Consider the following 23,293-nt stretch of genomic DNA (forward strand, 5'->3'; position numbering starts at 1 on the left):
TTTTTTAGTTACATAGGTAAACAGATGGTTACACAGAGATGATTGTGGCCATTTCTCTATGTATTCTACAGCGATATCAATTTACGGGTCAAAAACGGGACAGATTCAAATACGGCACGCGATCCTTCAACTCGGTGACAGTCCCGTATATACGGGACGCATGGCAACCCTACCTATGATTCACTGCATTGGCGACGAGATTTAAAGTTTTTACGTGTTTTTTGGGTTAAATTCGTCAAGTTGTGTGTGAAAAATGCATATCGGGACATTTTGATGTCTCGATTTCGCCAAACAGTGGTCGGTGTATTTTCGTCGAATTTGGTAAATCAAGTGAGAGAGGAGCCCAAGGTGCCGTTATTGATTACTGCTGTCGGAAATACAATGTATTTGTTAGTGTGCGATATATGCTCGCCGACATATCCCGAAGATATGACATTCGACCAACTTGTGGAGCTACTAACCAAACACATGGAACCCACGGGACGCAAGAAGGAAGAGGTTGACCTGGCTCATACACTCGAGGCCGCGGGGAGGCACGCGGAGGTAAGCGGCGTGATAGCGGCGCCGGTTAACACCTCGGGCGACGGCGGCGGCGGTGGTGTAGTTGAAGAGCTGCACCTCGAGTGACCGACGCGTGCCACGAATCGGCAGCGTTGAGGCTGCGGTCCGGCACGACACGCTGTGTATCAACCCGGCGCATTTTTGTGGGTGCGGAAGGTTACCTAGTAGTAGTAGTACCTAGCCGGAGCCGACAGCGTGGAGGCTGTGGCCCGGCGGGACTCATCGAGCGGCAGCGGCGGTACTGGTATGCGCTCCTTGAGTGTAAGTGTAAGGCCTGAGTGGACGCTCGAGTCGGGCGTGCAGCGGGGCGGGGCGTGCGGCGTGCATGTTAAACAAATGAAACTCATACTGGTGTCAAGAGTCGACGCTGCTCAAAGCGAATGCCGAGCGGGCAAGTTTGCGGGCAATGCGGCGTCGAGCGGGGCGTCGCGGAGAGGTTCAAACCTGTTTGTGATTTGCAGCGGCGATAAGAGCGTGCAGTCATGTCGTGCAAACAAATAGTTATTGAAATACAATATAAACCAGCATTTTGGCTATCTTTACAAAAATAGACTGTTTAAATAAATGGAAGGTAAATTAAAGTATTTATTTTCACTTTTAATCCATTGCTTCTTAAGGTTTCGTATAAAGTGGGAAATTATCCAAACCGTCTTCTTTGCTTCACTACGACACTAATAGGACCTTGCTTTGTAGAAAAACTAAACATTTTGAGCCATGAAGTCTCTTCTAAAAAGAAATCAAGAATGTCGTCCGACGTCGATGCCATGGTGAATGCGACCGATTCACACGAGCGGTGAGCGTGCACTGAGGCCACTCGCTGGATGCTCTATCTCACGCTCGCCCGCCCCGCTGCACGCCCCGCCGAACGCTCCGCTTCGAGCGTCCACTCAGGCCTTACACTTAGGCGTGGGCGGCGCGACCCTGGAGCAGGCGGCGTGGAGGCTGTGGCCCGGCGCGGCTCGTCGTGTGACGACCCAGCTCAATTCTGTCGGTGCGTTAGGGCGCACCGATACGGAGCCAGCGGCATAGAGGCTACGATCCCGGATGAGTCCTCATGTGGTGACGAAACGGAATGTATGAGTAATGGAGTGCGAGAGGGCACGCAATGCCGGAACAGGCGGTGAAAAGGTTACGGACCAGTACGACTCTTACGACGACACGATTGTAAGTAGCTGCGTGTTGATAACGTTGGTGAGCATCTTGGGCGGCGGCGAGAATCGTTTTAGACAAATCGTACTATACGATGTGATTTGTCTAAAAATGGTAGAAAGAATTGTAAAATCCATCTGCAGTGTACACGTCTTAGTGTTACCTAAGTCATGCATAGCGATGAGATCAGCGGGATCTAGATGGCTGGCCGCGGTGAGCTGCTGCGCCGCGTCCCGCCAGGCGTCGGCGTCAGCTTCACCGGCGGCGGCGGCCAGCGCGGCCGTCACCCGCGCGGGGCACGAGTACGGGTCGTCACGCGACGCTGATTCGCTCAGCGACCGAGCTTCCGCGAAATTTCCCAACTGGAATTAAAAAGAGTACGGCCCTTTTTAATCGCACTAACAATTATAACAAAGTTCTAAACAACACTGAATACATCCTAGGCTCAAATTATGAACTATGTCATTACCTCACTCCAGATGCGGATATGGAGCATCTTTTAAATAACCTAGATAATAAGTTGATAAATTTTACAATGAATGACCATTGCATTATCTTCATAGGTGAGCAAGACTTTATAGTAACAAAAAATTATGAAAACCTTGTTTTATCGATAAGAAAGTCATTGGAAAAAATCACTCATACAAATGTAACCATATGTATTCCCACTTTTAACTGTGGAAATTTCAGTAATATGTATAACAGAAGGGTAGAAATGTTCAATGAATTACTATATCAAGATGTGTCGAAATATGTATATGCTTATATACTTGACAGTAACCGTAACCTGACATATGACAGTGAAATGTTTTCTCAGCAAACTGGGCGTCTAAACAACAATGGTTTCAAGGCTATACTCCAAGATCTAAGAGATATGCTAATCGGAATTGACGAAGAAAATAACATGTCCTTTCTTGAAAGGTTTTTTCGAGAGTAAATGTCCAAATCTAAATCGGGATCGGGATGGCTTGACAATAAGATTACTACATCAAAATATCCAGGGAATTTTATCCAAATTTCATGCCTTGGAACTGTGCTTAGCTGAATTTGCAGGGAATGACATGCCAATCGACATAATATGCCTAACTGAAACTTTTGTAAAACGTAGTAGTGAAAAAAGTATATATTTAAAAAAATTTAATTTGGCATCTAGTTTCTGTAGGGCCGAGAAAAAACGAGGAGGAACTTGTATCCTATTGAGAAAAGGGATTGATTATAAAGCGCTACCATTATGCAACGAATCTTCTATAGAAAAAGTATTTGAATGTTGCGGCATAGATATTCCTTCGTTTAATTGTATTGTTATTTGCATATATAGAATACCACAAAATAACTTAATTCAGTTGTTTTTCTATCACTTAGAGAACCTTCTTCATAAAATTTCCTGCAAATCAAAAAAGAAAATAATAATCACTGGAGACTTAAATATTGATATCTTAAAAGAAAATACTGCATCATGTACATTCAAGGGATTATTGAAAAACTTTAACTTAACATTACATATAACTCAACCAACACGTTTAAAATCGTGCATAGATCATATAGCAAGTGACATCAGTGGTGCTAAGGGCTACGTCTTTCCTGTCCAGTTATCTGATCACGATACTTGTCAAGTCATTGAATTTCCAATAAATGGTAGCACAATAAATAACACGCAGGATTACTGGTATGTAACACGAGACATGTGTAAAGAGAATATGGAAAAGTTTAAGGCTTACATAACTCATCTTTCATGGACTGAAGAGTTTTTCATTAATAATCTAAATACGGCGTTCAATACATTTCATGATACCTTTACACTGTTTTACAACCTTTGCTTTCCTGAAAATAAAATAAAAATTAAAGCAAACAGCTGTGGCCCTAAATGGATTACAAAAGGTCTTAAAAAATCTAGCAGAACAAAAAGAAAACTTAGAGCCTTATACTATAAAGAAAAAACTACCCAGAGTAGACTAGAGTTTAATTCATATTCAAAACTGTTAAAAGCGTGTGTTATTATATCCAAAAAGATTTTTAACAGTAAATATATACATAACTCAAAAAATAAATGCAGGGCAGTTTGGGATATCATTAAAAACAAGCAAGATGGGAATACTTCCCGGCAAGAAATCGAATCCATAGAGTTCGATTCTAAAACCATAACGAACCCATCCGAAATTGCAAAGGTATTTAATGACTTCTTGATTGATTCGACGAATGTCGACATTAATGATAAAGCGATAGTGCACAGTGAAAAGCCATTATTGAAAGTCGAACGACTACGGGATAGTCTATTCTTACTGCCATGCACAGCAGATGAAATAGAGAAAATTATTAAATCACTAAATAATACAAACTCTGTAGGCTTTGACGGTATAGCAACTCATGTCCTCAAAGAGTGTGCTTCGGAGATCTCTCCAATTTTAACTCATCTAGTCAACCTATCCTTTATAGAAGGTACCTTTCCTGAACGACTTAAAAAATCAATAGTGAAACCTATTCACAAAAAGGGCAGCAAAACTGACGTACGAAATTATCGCCCAATAACACTGGTTCCGATTTTTTCTAAAATATTTGAAAGAGCATTCCATAATCGAGTAACCCAATTTTTAAATAGGTTCAACATCATTGCCCCGGAACAATATGGGTTTCAGAAGCAAAAATCGACTACTTATGCATCATACTCACTTGTTCGTAGAATCACTCAATACATTGACGATAAAATTCCAGTAGTAGTGACATTTTTTGACATGACTAAAGCATTCGACTTTGTCGATCATAAACTCTTGATCCAGAAATGCCAACATTATGGACTTAGAGGTAACAGTCTTAACTGGATCAAGAGCTACTTGAGCAATCGTATGCAATGTGTCGAATTAAACAAACTTGATAAACTTAACGTTAATGTCGCTTATCGATCGGAATACAGATGCAACGGGTACGGGGTCCCTCAGGGAAGTATTCTTGGCCCACTATTGTTTCTCTTATACATAAATGACCTACCTAAAGAAACACAGTGCCCGATGTCCCTGTTTGCAGATGATATAGCCGTAATAATACCTGCTGAAGACACAACAGCTTCTTATACAAAGCAATTGAATGATACAATAGACGCAATAGACTCATGGTTAAACAGAAATAACTTACAAACAAATACATCCAAAACATGTTATATTCAATTTCGGAACTACAAGACGGAACCAATGGACTTACAACTATACTGTCGGAATCAGAAAATTGAGCAAGTTAATGACATGAAGTTTTTAGGCATAACCTTAGATGAACACTGTACATGGAAAAATAATGTAAAACTGATTTGCGACAAACTCGATAGGTTTGTTTATGCTTTGAAACAGCTTAGAGCTGTAGCTGGAGAAAAAGCATCATTGCTTGCTTACAATGGCTATGTTGCATCAGTTTTAAGATATGGTATATCAATATGGGGCAATTGCACAGATGTAAACAAAGCATTCATAGTCCAAAAAAAGTGTGTTAGAGCGGTCTGCGGAGCTAAGCCGAGAGACGCTTGCCGGCCTTTGTTTAGGAGACTTAGACTGCTAACCTTATATGATATGTATATACTAGAATTAGGATGCCTTGTACGCAAACTTCCACTGTATTTCAAAATAACGTCTACTAATAGTAAATTAAGAGCAAGGGATGAATTTAAGCTGCAGATACCACTATGTAAGACCTCTTTGTTTAAGAAAAACTGCTATATAATGAGTATTCTTGTGTATAATAAGTTGCCATATGAGATAAGACAATTACCTGACAAATTATTTACTACCGGATTACACAAATGGTTAAAGGATAAATGCTTTTATTCCTTAAACGAGTTTCTGGATTATTCTGTTAACTAGATGTATTATATAATTCTGAATCAAGTAAAGTGACATTAAATTCATAGTTAAACTCTTTTCTGTAATGTTCGTATATAAATTTATAATGTTCGTAATATTTAACTACGCGACTTGTTGTCATGTTAATGATTTGGTATTATTTAGTTTTGACATTGTAATGAAGGGTTTATTTTTTTTCTCTAGCTTTAAGTTTGCATGCCATATTTTTCGGCTAAACATGTGATACTAAATTAATTTACTTTTGACATCTGTATGCAATTACCATGTTTAAGCAAATAAATATTTCTATTTCTATTTCTATTCTATTTCTAAATAATTGAATTTACATGTGTTTTCAGGCGATTGAATTTACACGTGTTTTCAGGCGATGGCCAAGTCTCAATATATTTATATAAAACATTAAAGAATTTTAATATTGATATGCGTCACTATAAGATGCTGTTAATTATTACGTAACAACTTAATGCTTCGAGTACGGAGATTCCAGACACAATTGATTTTCAATTGTTATGGACCACGATCGTGGTCTTAGAGACTGGACGTATTAAGACAGAAAGTCGCTTAAGTAGAGACTGAATAAATTAATAACCGACTTGGTATTACATGGATCTCACAACTTTTTACCGCAGAACAACTGAGTTGCGAGACTTGGTTTTTTTGACAAGTATTGTTTTTGATGGGATAACGTTTTACGTCAGTAACGCTGAAAATATACCTCTGTTTAAATCTGTGCAGGGTAACGATATAAACTACCAATTAAATGAATATTAGACATGTTTCCGTGATTTTTTTCTATAGAGCCAAATTTAACCTACTTTAGGTGCATTTGCAAATATAATCTAGTTTCCGTGTTAATTCTATCATGACGTTTAGGTTTTTGTAAACGTGTAAACATATAGGTATAAACGAAATTGTACGTTAGCCCCCTCTTAAGTTTATTTATAATTAGGATTAAGTGCTCCACTACTGTGTTATTGTGTAATTATTAAGTTGTGTGTTGTTGTTGTGTATCCACAACATAAGGTAGAAATTTTACTCTTAGCAGAAGTTGGCTAACCTAATGTAGTTGGCAGCGATTTTGATAACCTAGACGGTGCAAGTGTCAAGTAAAAGTCATAATTTCATAGAAATTTTGACGTTTAAAATAACCCGTGCACCGTCTGGGCTATCATAATCGCTGCCGGCTTATCTTGGTTTGACTCTCAACTACTTCACCGTTTCGCTCAGCAGTAGGTAAGCAGCAAGTGAGAGCACGCCGAGTATATTAGTAGCAACAGCGACATAGGTACTGTTGACTTTTCCAGCTATTAAGTACAATATATATATGTTACGCTAAGCCTTTGAATGACAATTAAAATTCAATTCAAGGTTTTATTTTGGCTGGTAGATTTACAAGTGGTTAACTGAATGCAAGGTGCTACCGCATATGCCACGAACGCCGCGTCCGCGTTCGCCTCCGCGCGCAACACGCGGTCGCCGGGGTGCGCGCGCGCGACGGACTTCAGCCGCTGCAGCGCTTTCTGGCCGGCCGTCAGCGGCGCGCGGCCCAGCGCTCGCAGCGCCGCCAGCGCGCCGCCGAGCTCGAGCCGCGCGCCCGCCGCGCCGCCCGAGTAGCCGCGGAGCGCCTCCACACACCACGACATGCCACTTTAATAAATAAATAATAAATAAAAAAGCCTTTTATTTCTCGCAGGTACTTAATTAACAAACATAATCAGTGAAAGCAATACAATTAAATTAACTCTAGGTTTAGTATTTAGTTACAATAATATTTGATATTCAAATCACGACTCAATGTTATAATATCATGCAATTAATAATAAATGTAATTAAAATTAAGATCCTGTCTATTTCCATGTCATTGTTTTAAGGAAAGATATTTGTTTTCCTAAATAGATGAAGCTATCAACATATTCTATGGGCATGTTATTTAGAGTAATTTCGTCTTTAGTGCTGTTTCTCATCAATTTTGTTTTAGTTAAATTGATTTCCAATCCGGCTTCTAAGCTTGCTTGTTTTAGACGCTATGATGGTTGCTAGTACGGAGCTTTTTTTCTGAAACTATACAATATCGTCCGCGAATGTTAGGTGGCATAGGTATTTATTTTTTTATTTTTAGGCCGATGTTGTTCTAGTTTAGTTTTCTTATAATATTCTCCAACACAGCTATTCGCGGAGACAGTGGGTCGCCTTGCCTGACTCCACGTTTGATTGGTATAGGTGGTCCCGTTGTCACTAGCTTAACTTTGGTTATGCTGTTATGGTATAGATGTTTCAAAATATCGATGTATTTTTTGTCTACGTCTTGTATCTTCGTTGCCTCCCATATTGAGTTGTGATTTATAGTATCAAAAGCTTTTTGGTAGTCAATAAAAACCATATAGAGTGGCCTTCGAAACTCTTGATACTTCTCTATCAGCTGTTTCAGTAAGTGGATATGGTCGACCGTGCTGAAACCCCTTCGGAAGCCCGCTATAACAATGTATAATCAATATTACAGCGTTACATTTTACTATGAATTTTACAACACCTTTGGATTGTAAAAAGGATGTGTTAATGTTTACATTTGCACCTACTCAGCTACAAATAAATAAATATCTGAGTACAATCTTACACGCATCAACCTAGCGAACCCATCATATAAATAATAATATGACTATATATGATATTTATACCTCATGGGATTTTTAGAACGAAGAAACTTAGGCTTCTATTATTATACCTACCTATTTATACTCATATTGAATAAAAAAACGGACAATGTTTTGCCATAAAAGAAACTGTCCGAACTTTGTAACAGACTTGCCGATCGTAAGAGGATCGTAATTATAAGTATAACTCATTTAAAAAGTAAGTATATTATTATAAATCCATTAATCGGTTACGGCAACAACATTAAGGATAAATATGAAATTAATAACATGTTATTCTCATGATTACGCTTATCAAGTACGACACGTTGTTTATTTCTAATCAAAATCTAGATTTTATCACACCAGTAGGTGAATGTCTATATATTTCACGTTTGTGGGTATAATTTTGTTATTTACATGAATAATGAAGCTTAACAGTAGGCAGTGGCGTAGCTAGGGGGGGAGGCAGTCCGCCCGGGTGTCACGCATCTAGGGGTGACACTGTACCTTACCCCATCTACTACTAAACTAATTAACTAAAATTCAACCAGGATTAAATAAAAATAGAAAAATAAATAAATTTGGCCATGTGATCGTCTAGTGTATTTACGTTGTGAACCTTAGTACCCTTCGTCTTTTATGTGAAAACTGATATGATTTGGGTTTTTCAAAACTATCCCTAAATATCCTATGAATTTGTAAATATTCCTACAGTATATTTTTATTAACTCTATTGTTAGACAAATAAAAAAATAGTAAATAATATATATTTTTTAGAATTTATCTCCTACCGGGCCCTACCGTGACCAGTTACCGTGAACAGTAGTAAGCCCTTTTTGTTTGTAATTTAAAAACTTATATTTTCCTTTTAATATATCTCTTCGCTAACCTAGCTAGCTAAAGGAAAATATGTATATGTAACCATTGTAACCATAAGTAAATATTGCAAAGAATAGGACGTACAAACATACTTTATCTACTGTCACGCCCGGATGAAGACGGGTCTCTAAGCTAATTAATACCCATTTTATTGTATTTTATTTTTAATAGGTATTCCTAAGCACTATGTAATATTACTCTACCAACGTTTCGTAACCTAATTTCAGACGAGAAGAAACGCCAAGAAACTCATCTGAATCTACTAATAATGTATGGAATACTGAAAACAATCGTCTATTAAATATGACTTTATTTACCCTTTAATTCCCCAGTTATAGAAAAGCTCAATTGTCACTAGTGAACTGCTCCGCCGGTCACTAGCTCCCTATAACAAAATTATTTAGTATGTCCTCAAATAACTTTGTTCCCCTATCTCACCCAATGTAAAAATATATAAACCTTCAATCATATTTTATGTACGAGCCTCAGTAACCCATCCATATGCTACTGAAGATAGATTTTAATTTATTTTGTAATTAATAACAATTAAAACTCTAATGATTTTAGTATTGTATTGTATACAATCAAACTAAATGTGAAAGAAAATAAATAAACCTAACACCCAAATAATGACTCTACCCTAACTCTACCCCAATTCACCTATTCTAATGTGTGTAAAACTAGAGGCGAACCTCTATTTTTACAGGGAGGAGTGTGTGTGAGGGACCCTAATTTAAGCTCTAAACGTTCGGCCGACAAAACCGAGGTATAGCAAACCCTAGTGTCTGTGTGATTGCCTCCCTCCATCTGTGTTAGCCGAAGCCTGGGTACAGATGAATAAGGCGCCCTAACCATGTATATAATGTGTATAAATAAATATATTTAACAAGACAACGCTTCTTCAATTACCAACAGATTTCAATGAGTAAGGATTACTCCTAATGGTCCACACGTGAGACCCTCATATCCCTCTGTCAGACCTTGAAGAGAACGTAAGAGGTATAATCGTCACCTGTGTTGGTAAAAAGGCTGACGCCAGGCCCCTCTCGCGACCTGGACCTAACTCTCTACTGGATTCCCGAGTAAACCTGCTTGTCACCGTCAGGTTAGGTGTACTCGGTAGGTTGACCATGCAACCTGACACTGAACTGGCTCTAAAATACAAAAAATCCACAAAAATAAGTAAGTATTGACACTAAAATAACAATTGAACAGATTGACAAAGAACAGCATAGTAGCTACGCAATGTCAAACATTCAATCGTCAAAATAACAACCTTTGTTTTTACGTCTACGAATAAGCCAGAGAAAGTGACAATCCGACGGTCAAAAATATAATGGCGGTCCTGGCTTAAAACTGAGCTATTTATAACTTTCGGCAAACGCTCCAGAAGTGTTAGACGCGTCTCTCGTACTTATCGCAGGGTAAAGGCACCAATAGTCAACCCCTCCACGAAATTTCTATGTTCAAGAACGTCTCATTTGCCCACTAATTGATCAATAAGAATTATGAATGTATTTACTCATCAATAGTTTAATAAAGTTTAATTTTTACAAAGAATAAAACGTAATTTAATTTAGCTTATGGAAATATTTCATTAAATATTATGCAAAGGCCCCTTCCGCCAGCAATCAGCCTCCCGTCTACCAAGACACAGCCTTTAAGTACCCAATCTACAGCCATTCCATTTTAACGCCTGGCTATTGGGTTCCGAGTTCCGTGATTTCAGTGTCCAGTGGTCAGCCACAGGATGACTACTGAGTATTTGATGTATTTCAATGAAATAAAGTCATAATAATGTAGATATTTAAAGGTGCTTGATTTAACGACTTACATTGCATTTGAAAATAAAAAAAATCTTGAAACCTATGCTCAGCCTCTATCGGCTGGCCTCTGAGTCCACGATCCCTTCAAAACCACTGCCTCAAACCCAGTAATCGGCCAGGGTTTACTTTAATATGGATTTATATTAATTTTGTACTTTTTCCAGACAAATGAAGTATTAATTACGTGAAGCAGAGCACATGCTTCCAAAAAAATATCACAATTCGGCTGCCGACGTTTGATCAAAATACCATGTGACGCTTCAAAAAAAATGGCGCATATGGCATATCCCTTAATGTCAGAAGACAGCACTTCTTTGAAGTAGTTTTGTGGTTTATGCTAAACAATTATTTTAAAAATTAAGTTACTTTTCAATTCATACTTTATTAATCTATAATAACACCTACTTTTGGCACACTGGTGCATGTCTCAGCACTGATGCCTTTACCTTATACGTTTGACTAGTTTATTACCCTTTAAACTCGAGTACCAATCTCCTTTTCTGATTAACGACCCACTACGAAATATGATTTAGTTAAAGTCTTTGTTTGTTGTTTAAAATTTCTCGTGAGAATATTTTGCTTCTATTCCATTAAACTTACGGAATTAATTCATTAGATATATACATACTATTTACTAGTATTTTGATTAATATTGGAACATAATAATTGAGGTTTTTAGTCTATGAAAATGATATGGACCGATTATTTGTGCCAATTATTTTTATATGTTAACTAGATCTGCTAGTGCGTCTAGTTACAACACCCGACCGTGAACCGACTCGCACTTGGCCAGTTTTTTCAGTAGGAATCAATTGACAATAGATAAGTCTAAAACACTCCATCCATTTTATCAGATTACTGCAAGTCATAGGAATGTGTTATGAATTTAGATAGGTATGAATGAATCAACCTATATATATACTGTACCTATTTTATCTATTTATGTATGTATGGCCTAGAAACTTGATTTATGTACCCTTGCGTACCTTGTCATAGCCTTTTTAAGGTTAGATCTCTAACAGCTTTCATATTGCAACACGTATATATGTATATAATTATTACGTGAGACGTACGTGTACGAAGCTGAAGACAACACATCGTGGTGCCTTTGACAATTTAATGAAGAGTAAGGGGTACACCAAACGAATGCTGCTATTATCAGTGTTGTGTGACGCGTTAATTGAATCTATAATGTACATGTACCTATTCGACAATTTGGTGAAAACAATAAAGATAATGAAAATCCGGCTACCTGTGAAATAAAACGGTAGGTATATCCAATTTTATCTCTGACAGACGGTGCACAGGAGCTGGCCCTAACAAGATTAGATCCCATAAAAGAGACATCAAAAATGGCTCAAGGAGAAGCGGTAGAGAAATACCTATATAACTGTGATACAAACTTATGGCCAAAAAGTCACCATATTACCTATCCATTAAGTATATACCGTGTGTATAATTTGCAGTGAGTTTATTTGGTAGGTAGATTAGTAATCAAAACAAGCGTACTGATGTTGTTTGCCAACGTTCTTCTTATCATGTTGACTTCTTGTATCTAGGCGTATGCGACACGTGCAAGAATTCTCAGATTAAAAAACTATCTAAATACCTAATAACCTACAATTTGACTTTCCCTCTTATTTATGTTTAAAAGTTACGCATGTGCTTCAGCTCGTCCGTCCACGGCTTAGCCCAGAGATCCTTAAGGCTCAGATAAATACCTAATAGGTGCGTGAACTCTAGGGAATGCAAAAACCGGACCATATTGAAAACCGGTTATTAGCCGAAAAACTTCACCAAAAAACGGTTAACAGGTTAAAACCCGGGTTTTTGAATAACATGGTAAAACATAATTATTGCATATTTTAGCGTTTTAGATTCTAACTAGATGTCTTGTTTTCACTTATAAAAGAAAAAAATAAAAGAAAGAATAGAATAAGAAAATTAGTCGTTTTTGTGACTGAGTGGTACTTACATAAAGAAAGTCATTAAGGCCCAGTGAGTTCGTGTTCTTCTCTCACTCTCACTGAACGTAAGCGTGAGCGAGATGGAAGGGCGTGCCTGGGAGCGAAAAAACTCGCGCGCATATTATGTTTTTTTAATGTTAATTTTTTGTACGGGTATTTAAAAATAAAAGTAACCGATGGAAACGTAACATGTTATTACGGATTTATAAGCAATTAATTTACGAAGCAATTTTCATATGTTTAGCTTTTGTGCATAATTTGTTACACAATTTTAAAGTGCATTTTGACCTATAATGTTCGTGTTTTTTTTTCTATCGATCGAAAGTCAAAAACTCAGGTTGCTAATTAAATTTATGGCAGCTGTATTCTGATCCAAAAAAGCGCTACGACTTTTTTAAAACTCCGTTTTCTGAACCTTAAAATACAAGTACGAGTGAATGAGTGTTTTAATGCTTACTTAATTTTGTACAGTTACATACACTGATTTATCTACACACATATTATAAGCTCTCTGTAACATATTCAGGAACCGTATGTTACGGCCGGCGTTGGGGCATCGTTGGGCAATAAAACGATTTCCGTACTATGGCGAACCCGCCATGTGGTGGTTGAGCCCGATTAAAATACGTGTACATAATATGTATATTATACAGTCACCCGGAGTCGTCGTCGCGCGAGGCGGGGCGCACGAGCGCCGCGGCGGCCAGCGCGAGGCAGCGCTCGGCGTCGGCGGCGGCGCGGCGCGACCAGCGCGACAGCCGGTCCGCGCGGAGCACGTCGCGGACCACACATTCGTAGGAATCGTTTTCCTGAGACGATTTAGGTTGGTATTACACTGACTGACACCGCGAATTGTTTGGACTCGATGCTACAAGTAATAGTAGAGGTAATATCAGTACATATTAACAGCTCGTACCTTAAGAGGCTGTCAATACCTAAAGCGCACACACTGTCTATTTGTATCGGAGTAAATGAGATAGCACTGTCGCATGTTACTGGGCCTGGGCAAGGGAATAATAAGAAAATTATTTAAATAAAAAAAGTGGATTATTAGTGTAATATTTTACTCGTTAGCGGTTTAGATATAAATGATTTGAAATTGTGATTTTAATTGCAGACCCATTAGTCAAAACAATAAAGACATAGAACCGTTTGATTGTGATTTTAAGACCAATCTTTGCAATTATTTTCTATCGAGCCGATTTCGTTCAATCATGCATCGAGTACGACCACGGTCTTTGAAATATAATTAATATTAACATATATTTTTCTTACTTTACTAAAACAAATAGTCTTTCTTAAAACTTCTTTCTGTTTAAGTAACATCAATTTCAAGGACGTTGGGTGTTGACAGCCCCTTAATCTCTAAATATCAATGTGTGGTCGATTACCGAAAGAGTGCTACACGTATACTGAATGAAAGAGAACAAACACAGGCCTTATGTTAAGCCCATTCAAAAAGAGACAATTCTCTAATATACAATATAAATATCTATTACTGACAAAAGACTTTTAGGTTATGTTTTCTACGCAGATGTGTTAAAAGCGTTATCCCCGAAAGAGCTATTACATGAATTTGAATTATATGGTCATGGCGGTAAAATTGCCTTTAAAATGGGTTTGTTTTTACTCAGTACGAAAGCCGTCCTTTCGGCAGCCAACCATATAAGGAAGAATGGTTTTGAATAACAGGGTCTACATCCGAATAATCGCCTTGGTTTAGAAGTATGTACTATAAAAATACCTAAATCGCCTCAATGTAGTTAGCAAGTCTTTTTTTTTTGTACTGACCTAAATAAAATTGATAATGTAGTTAGCTACTTATATGATAGGAGCTTCAGGGATAGTGGTTTGAACATTTATATACTTATAGTACAGTAGTATAGTAGTAACGTACCTAAGTTACGAACGTCAGTGTTTTTTTTTACACACTTTTATTTAGTTTCACCACTTGGTGAAACTAAATTTTAAGCACACATGTATAGTCAGACCAAGATAAGTTGGCGGCGATTTTGGCAGTCCAGACAGTGAAAGAGTTATTTTAGACATCATACTTCTATGAAATTATGTCACTTCCGCCTTCAGAAGAAATTTTGAGTTATTCCTTAACTCCGACAACAATGCAATAATATGCTATCATGGAGCTGATCTGGTAATGCAGTCGGAAAATGGCAAACGGAACTCCTCGATGCAGAACACAAACACATCGTTAGAAAATGTCTCGAGAAGTACTTGATAGACATACAAATAAAAAGAACAGTCAGCAATAAAATAGTGTCCAGTGTTTCTTCAGCAATCGCGTTTTTAGGGTTCCGTAGTCAATTATGGTATGGCCATGTTCGTCGGAGGCTTTTTTTGAATGCTTACGTCATCGACGGTGATATCCTGGTGGTACGTGGGCGGTTCAACGTCCAGCATCGCGTGGAAGGCTGCCTTGCCCCCTTCCGCGTCGTTCAGGGCCACTGAGCACAGGACTAGGTGCAAACCTAAAACAATGACACTACCTATACATATAAAGGTACGTGGCAATTCAATTGCGATTTCAATTGGATTCGCTATCATGGCTCCAGGTGCTAGACACGAATGCTTCCTTATCACAAGTATTTTATGGGTATTTAGAGACTAAAATGTCATAAATATGGCTATATATTATAGATAGGAACTACGACGGTGTTAGTGATCCGGCCTACGAAGGAGAAGGTAGGAGGATTATGTAAAATTGGAGTGGCGTTTTTTATAAACCATTGTGATTCGGTTAGCCCTCCTGGTTTACATCTCATCTATCGTTGGGGCATGTAACGTGACAGAGACTGACAGTAACTGTTTAGTGAAGGGTCAGTTGGAGTTAGGGAAGGCATTCTCGAGATTCAATCACGTCGTTTGCAGGAAATCTCGATTTTTGCAATCTTGATCGAGATTTGATTAATATTTTAGAGATCTCTAAGGAGATTGAAAGATTGAAGTGTGTGATTTATTTTGTTTTGAGTACTATTTTTGAGCTTAAGATTCATATTATTCAGGTAGTGCTACTGTGTGCTACCGACTGTAACTAACGACAAAGCGCCCACAGTACCCACAATTATGTATATGACTTTGGCGCGCTTACCCTAAAATTTTCTTAAGTTGCGGTTTTATTATGCAAATGTAATAGCAATAAGTATCCTAAATTGGTCAGATATTCATAGGAAATTTTGATCAGAATTACTCATTTATTATTTAGTTTGTCTAATCGCAATCTCGTCGAGATTAATCTCGATCTCGAAAGCCTGGCGGTCGAGATCTCGAAACACCCAATTACGGTTAAACATTTTCGCACGAGATCTCGACTCACCAATCTTGGTGCGAGATTGCATTCCCTAGTTGCAGGAAATCAAGAGGACGCCCTCCTACGCGTTGGACAGACCAGATAAAAGCCCTATACAACACTTCCCTCAAAATATGTGCCAGAGAAGCTTCAGCGAGGGATAAATGGCGTAGAATCGTTCGTCGTTCAACGTGAACGCACACGACTATAATTATTGTACGTCGCAAGACATGTTACGGAGAACAAAAATTGTTTATCAGTTATAACATCTGTATTCATTACCTGTAATGCACAATATATAAATAAATGATTCTAATGATAATAATATACTTATGTAGGTATTGTAATGATCACCGGTCTGGAAATCGCCCTGCTCGTGCATGATGTGCTGGAAGTTTGTGACGGCGTCGCGGAACTTGCCCATGCGCACCAGCAGCAGCCCTATGTTGTGCATCACCTTCATTCTGTAAACATGAAAACTGTTAATGGATCGCGCGGCGTTTATTGACTATTCAATTCTTACATAGGTAGTTACAACTGTGACTGTTGACTATTAAATTGTTGGCTCAAATATGATTCCTTGATTGCGCTTTCGCGGGGCCATCCAGGTGCTCCAGCGGCAGAACTAGTTTACCATGTTCTTGCATTTGTGATTGGTGTAGAAGCAGATCCAATTTAGAATCAGTCAGACTTAAGAAAATTCCTTGGATAACTTCTACTCGAATTGATTATGGGATCCAAGGAGATACAAAGAGTTGATAATTTTCATACTCCTCTTCTGACCAATCGGCACACTCAGCGATGATTTGATTAGGTTTTGACGTGTTATATGATACGCACCTTAAATCCTTCTCAGCGGTAGGAGTCTGGTCTAAAGCCATCCTGTACAATTTGAGTGCTTTAGGATGTTCGCCCATTTTGAAATAAATGTTGCCCATATTCACCTGCAAATATAATCAAGTTTGAAAGGGAAAATGGAAAATTCGCTGACTTGGGCGAGACCTGAACTCCCGACTCCAGGATACAAACCCGCCGCTCTACCAACTGAGCTACTGACACACCCGTTGACAGCGAATATTTCTACCATATCCTTATGGGGTATGATATGGACTTATAGTATCTATGGGGTTCATTAGCTATACAAATAATTAGTAAAACAATAACAACCTTGAGACGATTTGCGTGTGGAAACAGTTTGTTTCGAGTCAGCAGCTGGTAGGTGTTCAGTGCCTCCGTGTACATTTCGTTGACAGCATACTGTCCGGCAAGATTGCATAATACCTAGAAAGATATGGGTTCATTTTATTTTAAGTATTTCAAGGAGTGCTATGACAACAGACGTATGGAAAGGGCTCTAGAACTTATGATCAGTCACTCGTAAAATTTACCTTAGTTTCTCCGGCACATACAATCGCATAGGTTTGACGAACCGTAGGGGAGCCCGGCTTAGCTATGCCTATGTGTCTAGCCTCTCTCTTTCACGAATTGCCATTATCTTGTCATATAAAGTTTAGGTACACACGCCATTAAATATTCAAGGCATCTATTCATTCTATTATAAAGACGTTAAAGTGCATATTTGTTATTCGTGACCACCTGGGCACATTTAAAAAGCACGAAAGACTGACTGTAAATATACCAAATATACTTGTGTACACTAATTTGGGCGACCTAATGTACTTAGTCTGGTCATAAGTTCTGTCATAATAAATACACACAAGGGCGGTTAAATTGCGAACTATGTTCAGAAATGGTTGTTGTTAAAAAAAAATGATACATTTGTGGTTTTTTTCCTGGAATGATAAACTTCGGAGATAAGGCACTTCGTACTTTTTCTTCAATATTTTTTTTGTTCACTGACTTTCTCGAGATACTTAGCGATGTGACAGACACACAGACGGGCAGATTCGCACGAGACTTCCTTTTTAACCTTTTGGTACGGAACCCTGAAAAGTTTCAACTGACCGCGAAGGTCAGATCCAAATTGTGTGAATCGCCGAGGTTCGCTTGCTCCTGCATGCGTATCAGCTGGCGCTCCAGCGTGGACGCTTCCTGTGCTTTGGCCAGCGCCTGAAAAATAGACAACACCTTGTAGTACTAGTAGAAAACTCTTTGTTGTACTACCAAAACATACCAATTAACCGAGTATATACATCAGTTCCCCAAACGCGTAAGTTCCGCGTAGCATTATTTCCATTCACATTTTGCCCACTGGAGTTTTATCCGTTCATATACCCCCACATTCTCATAGGCTGGCAAGCGTTATTATCTCTAATATTTTTTTATTCTAATCGTTTATAGCCAAAAACATTTCCTTCACAACTTAACTACACGGAGGCCGCGGGCTCCTTTTTCTGGGCGGTTTGCCCTTCGGGCATCTGAAGCTACCGAACGAACCTAACCTACCTACTTACCTACCTATTAATTTACCGTTAAAATATTTCACTTTGGGGGAAAATGCGACAAGGATTTATCCGTGTAATAAAACGTAGTAGGTACTATGAAAATAATGCTACGCGGAACTATTAAATTAATGCGTTTGCGGTGTAGGTCGAGCTTCTCATTTAACCTCATCATTACAAGTGGCTCTGCGACCTGTAGACCTCGCAATAAGCTTAAAAAATGTAAAATAAAACGGCCAAGAGCATGCTGTCGGGCCCTGCCCGTTACAATATATGCTGCCTTGAATGGGGGGTTATTAGGTGGTATCCTGTATATAACAAGCAAAAGGGAGTACCTTTGCAGCACTTTTACTAAGAAGGGAAGACTTTTTGCAAAAACTGAAAAAATGTTCGCTATAGTTTTCATTGAAAGAATTTACTAAGCTTGGTTCAAGAAGAAGAAGAAACGGAGCGAATATTTACAGTTTTGTTGCCATAATTGATTTATGTATCCATCCAAATTGCAGTTTTCCAGAATTAACGACCACGGGGAACCCTAAAAAATATTTGCTTGAGTGATCATCAGTCACAGTGATAGTAATAGTCTGTTAAGTCTCATAGACCATGGTGCTTAAGTCCTTTAGGCCAATTTCCGCCATTTTGAATAAAATCCAAAACGTCGAAACGTCGTAGGTGTCCGTCACAACACCCCATCATCACCCAAACTAACAATTCATATACTACTAAGTAGATCACTATCGCAAGTATCGCAACAATACAAAAAATGCAATTACGGCGAGCACCTATGTTAAAGGCTTATTTATAAAATGCGATTAAGAGTTAATAAATCGTGAAATTAAAGTCAGTGTGCTAGTTAAGTGTAGGAGAGACTGGGGTCAATTGAAACGTGGGTCATTTGAAACAAGCTCGATAACTCCAAACCGGATCATGACAATCGTGGGGTCCGGAGTCCAAAGCAGGAAAACATTCGGCAATCATGACAGCATCTGCTAGCAAAACGTGTCGCGTCTTGAAGCACGTCAGATTTTATTTTTATAGGACAACATTCCTTTTTTGTCATCAAACATCAAAAATGTTGATGTTATTATATTGTTTATTACTTGATAAAGTTTGGTAGCTTGATGCGTTTCATCTTAGTCGACTTTATGACGGTTTTGGTGCAAATAGTCTTCCATATTTTTTGTACCTACATAGTTTAATATTTGTAAAAATGTCGATGGGGCAATTGAAACATTTTTTTCGGGGGCAGTTGAAACAACACAAATATGCCTGGATAAAAATAATTGGAATATAAACTCAACAAAAAAGGCCGCATAATATATAGTTTCAATATTAAAATATATACCTAAGCAGGAAAATACAACATGAAAGGTAAAATTCAACTCTTTGGGAAGTCCGGTGATGGCTATGAACTTGGTGTTCATCAATATTAATAAATCAGAAGAACATAAATTGCAAAAATAAACGATATTAAGTGAAACATCATACTTTTAAGGGTAAATTGATATATGAATACATATTTTTATAAAAAGACTTCTGACATCAGATGTTTCAATTGCCCCCGTCTTTGTTTCATATGACGCTAACATGGGTCAGTCGAAACATTTTTAAGTGGTTTTGTAAAACACTCATAATTATGGAACTACCATTTATTTAGTAAACGTTTTATTTTGTTTCTATAGCCTGGAATGAAAAATGACAGTGGAGTAATCAAAAATGTCAAAAACATTCCAATTGACCCCAGCCTCCCCTACTTAAGACAGTGAATGGGGCCTAGATAGGTAATAAATGGCTCACCTGAGCCAAGTCGAGCTCGGTCTTGGTGGTGTTGTCGTCGTCCGGGTCGGGCTGCGCGCTGAGCATGCACGACTCCTCTACTAGCGCCATGATGCGAGCCTCCATCTGCTTCACCTTATCCTCTATTCTGAAATAAAATGGTTTGTTATACAGTGTGGAACCTCGATGAGGCAAAATCCTCGTTAACAAGAAATAAAATGTCATCCCCTTCCCTTTAAAGCCCAAAACCGCTATAACTCGAAATGTTTAACCTCGTTAAGACGAACTAATCCACGACGCCCTTCTCGGTTATTCAGTAAAATTTAATAACTCGAAAAATGAAATTTCACCTTCTATAACTCGAAATAAAAGACGAATTGTTTCATCACTTCTATATCTCGAAATTATCTAATAACAAACCTCTATAATTCGAAAAAAGCAAGTAGACATTATTTTACGTGTTTGCATATTGTACCTTTAATTAGGAATTTACCTCTTTACTACGATTTTTTTATGCGTTTTACCTCTTTAACTCAAAACCTCTTAAGACCAATAAATACTTATAAGAACCTCCCTAAGCCTATGCCCTCTATAAGACGAAACCACGTTACAACGAACTTTTTGGCGTTTCTCTTGAGATTCGTGCTATCGAGGTTCTATTGTATAACATGACTATGCTAAGTACACGTTTTGGAATCTAGTATTGTTATATTTGTTATTTATCCATTTAAATATTGCCGGTCGTTAGGTGCGCTACTTACGTTTTCTCTGATAACGGTAGGACATTGCTTTCCTCGTTCTCTTGCACCAAAATGTTATAAGCAAAAGATTTTCAACCTTATTTTTTGCTTCAAAACTTTCCCCTTGTAGGAAAAAATTGTAGATTGTATAATAACAATCAAGTTCACAAACCAACCCCATTTTACACAAGGCATATTATCGATCCCGAACGCAGCGCGGGCAAATACAGGTCAACAATAAAATGGGTATTTATACTAGTTATGCTGCTCTGCTTTTCACTTTGATTGCGATGCGACAACCTAAGACCATTGCGTGTCACTCACGTGTCCTCTTTGCGCTCCTCGCGGCTGGGCAGGTCGCGCGCGGCGGAGGTGTAGCCGGCGGCGCGCACGGCGGTGACGGGCCGCGCCGCCGCGGTGCCGGCGCGCGAGCTGCCGCCGCGGACGTTTACCGTGCCCAGGCGGAACATCTGTCAATGTATGTGGCAAACACGTCAAATCGCCGTTCAATACTTAATAAAATCTTACAAGCAAATTTTGCCTACCTCACGGTATCTTATTGACTTGCAATAAAATTAACAGTACATATATGGTGCTACTTTACCGCACTAGTGCGATAATTTGCACATTACGTAGTTATGTCCAAAGTTGGCAAAATTTAAAGGGCCATATGTAGTAAACTCGTGTCGTTTTCAAACACCCTTCGGTCGTGTTTCAATTTATCGCCACTCGTTGCGAATTTCCTATTTTTCGCACTTTTATCGTAATGTACTGTCATGTATCAGCTGATCTGACAGTGAAGACCACAAATGGCCATATTAAGGGGCTCTGTAATAATTAGTACAAAATCAACACATGTTACGAGTTTGGAATCGTTAGAATCGCCTTGGTATAGAAGGAAAAGTATCTACAGCCAAAAACTGGCTCTGTAAATACCTACTATATACTTATACCTACAATTGTATATACCTAGCTTTGACATATCCCCATCCGCCTTCTATGAAGTGTGGAATTACTGCCTTCACTAACATCTTTGTGACTTAACATTTTGTCCATTTAAGTAAAATAGATACCTCTGTCTCTAATCAATAGCACATAATCAATGATGTATCAATTGATAATATCACTCACAAGTAGCTCGCATATTATGTAACGAATGATCTCCATCACCTACCTATAGCCGGACCGACGTAACTGTGGCAGTGGAAGTGCCATTATTATTAAACGTGATATTTTAATAGCCATTTGTCGTTAATGCTTCAACTTATTGCAGTGTGTGCAGAGTAAGTTGGTCCGAGTCTAGGAGCGCTACGTAGCTACGTACCCCGGTTCCAAGCCTGCTAGGCATCTTCCTGCCCAGCCCCGCCGTCCGCAGCGCCTCCTGGAAGGCGGCGTCGTCGCGCAGCGCGCGCGTGTCGAGCGCCGGAGCCACGTCGTTGAAGCCCGCGTACAGCTCGTCGTCGTCCACGACCATCGCCGTGCGCGGCGCCGCGTCTGTGCCCACGCGCGACGCGCTGTAGTACCGCGAACTGAGCATAGTTGAAATATTATTTGTTTTACCGCAAGTGATTGAAACACAAATAACTCAAACTAATAATTTCAGGTGCCTATCAAAGAGCATGTAATCACGTGTCTGTTGTGACGCCGTTGCTATGGTAACGATAGGGAGCGTGCATGAACTATAGGAGGCGTAAATGTGATGTTTATTGTTCCGATGTGGCCCACAAGATGGCAGAACCTACTATGCACAAGAAGACGTGACGAGTAAATTTACATGTTTATTGTTCCGATTCAGGCCAAAAGATGGCAGACCCTCCAACGCGCACGGTCCCTTGCGAGAGGCATGGGAAGTATGGAGTGTAAATACGAAGAAGAATAAGTGTTGAAGAATTTAGCCTGGTTCGTTGTAGCCCACCAAACAACAATAAGCTCCTAGTGAGTATTATATTCTTTGACAATAAGTCTGTTTGATGTGGCACTTCATACTTTTTAGAAATATGTAGTAATGAAAAATGAGACTGACAAGGACAAACAATAATAGCGCTTTCTCTACTGCTACTACGAAAGGTCCATAAGACCATCTCTTTCGGTTATCTATTGTTGCCTCTATAATAAGTATTGTTGTTCTAGCCATACATCATATTTTAAAGCCTGACCAGGAATATATGATCATTGTCAAGAGGGCGCTATTTTTCTCATTTATATGGCAACAGT

At 38.8% G+C, this 23,293-nt stretch overlaps 1 protein-coding gene across 1 annotated transcript in view; it reads right to left on the minus strand.

The window, feature by feature from the left end:
• Window positions 1–22,742, minus strand: part of LOC133517003 (intraflagellar transport protein 88 homolog) — a 50,985-nt gene extending 28,243 nt beyond the window's left edge. Inside the window, exons 1-11 of the mRNA XM_061850104.1 lie at window positions 22,404–22,742; window positions 21,404–21,549; window positions 20,361–20,487; window positions 18,127–18,231; window positions 17,329–17,442; window positions 17,002–17,105; window positions 16,516–16,625; window positions 15,225–15,343; window positions 13,515–13,666; window positions 6,974–7,199; window positions 1,874–2,072 (exon numbers count right to left, since the gene is read on the minus strand). Of these exons, the coding sequence (XP_061706088.1) occupies window positions 1,874–2,072; window positions 6,974–7,199; window positions 13,515–13,666; window positions 15,225–15,343; window positions 16,516–16,625; window positions 17,002–17,105; window positions 17,329–17,442; window positions 18,127–18,231; window positions 20,361–20,487; window positions 21,404–21,549; window positions 22,404–22,616 (1,615 nt within the window). The 5' untranslated portion in view covers window positions 22,617–22,742. The remainder of the gene's footprint in view (window positions 1–1,873; window positions 2,073–6,973; window positions 7,200–13,514; window positions 13,667–15,224; window positions 15,344–16,515; window positions 16,626–17,001; window positions 17,106–17,328; window positions 17,443–18,126; window positions 18,232–20,360; window positions 20,488–21,403; window positions 21,550–22,403) is intronic.
• Window positions 22,743–23,293: the final 551 nt, after the last annotated feature.

Source organism: Cydia pomonella, chromosome 4 (assembly GCF_033807575.1).
Source record: "Cydia pomonella isolate Wapato2018A chromosome 4, ilCydPomo1, whole genome shotgun sequence".
NCBI lineage: Eukaryota > Metazoa > Arthropoda > Insecta > Lepidoptera > Tortricidae > Cydia > Cydia pomonella.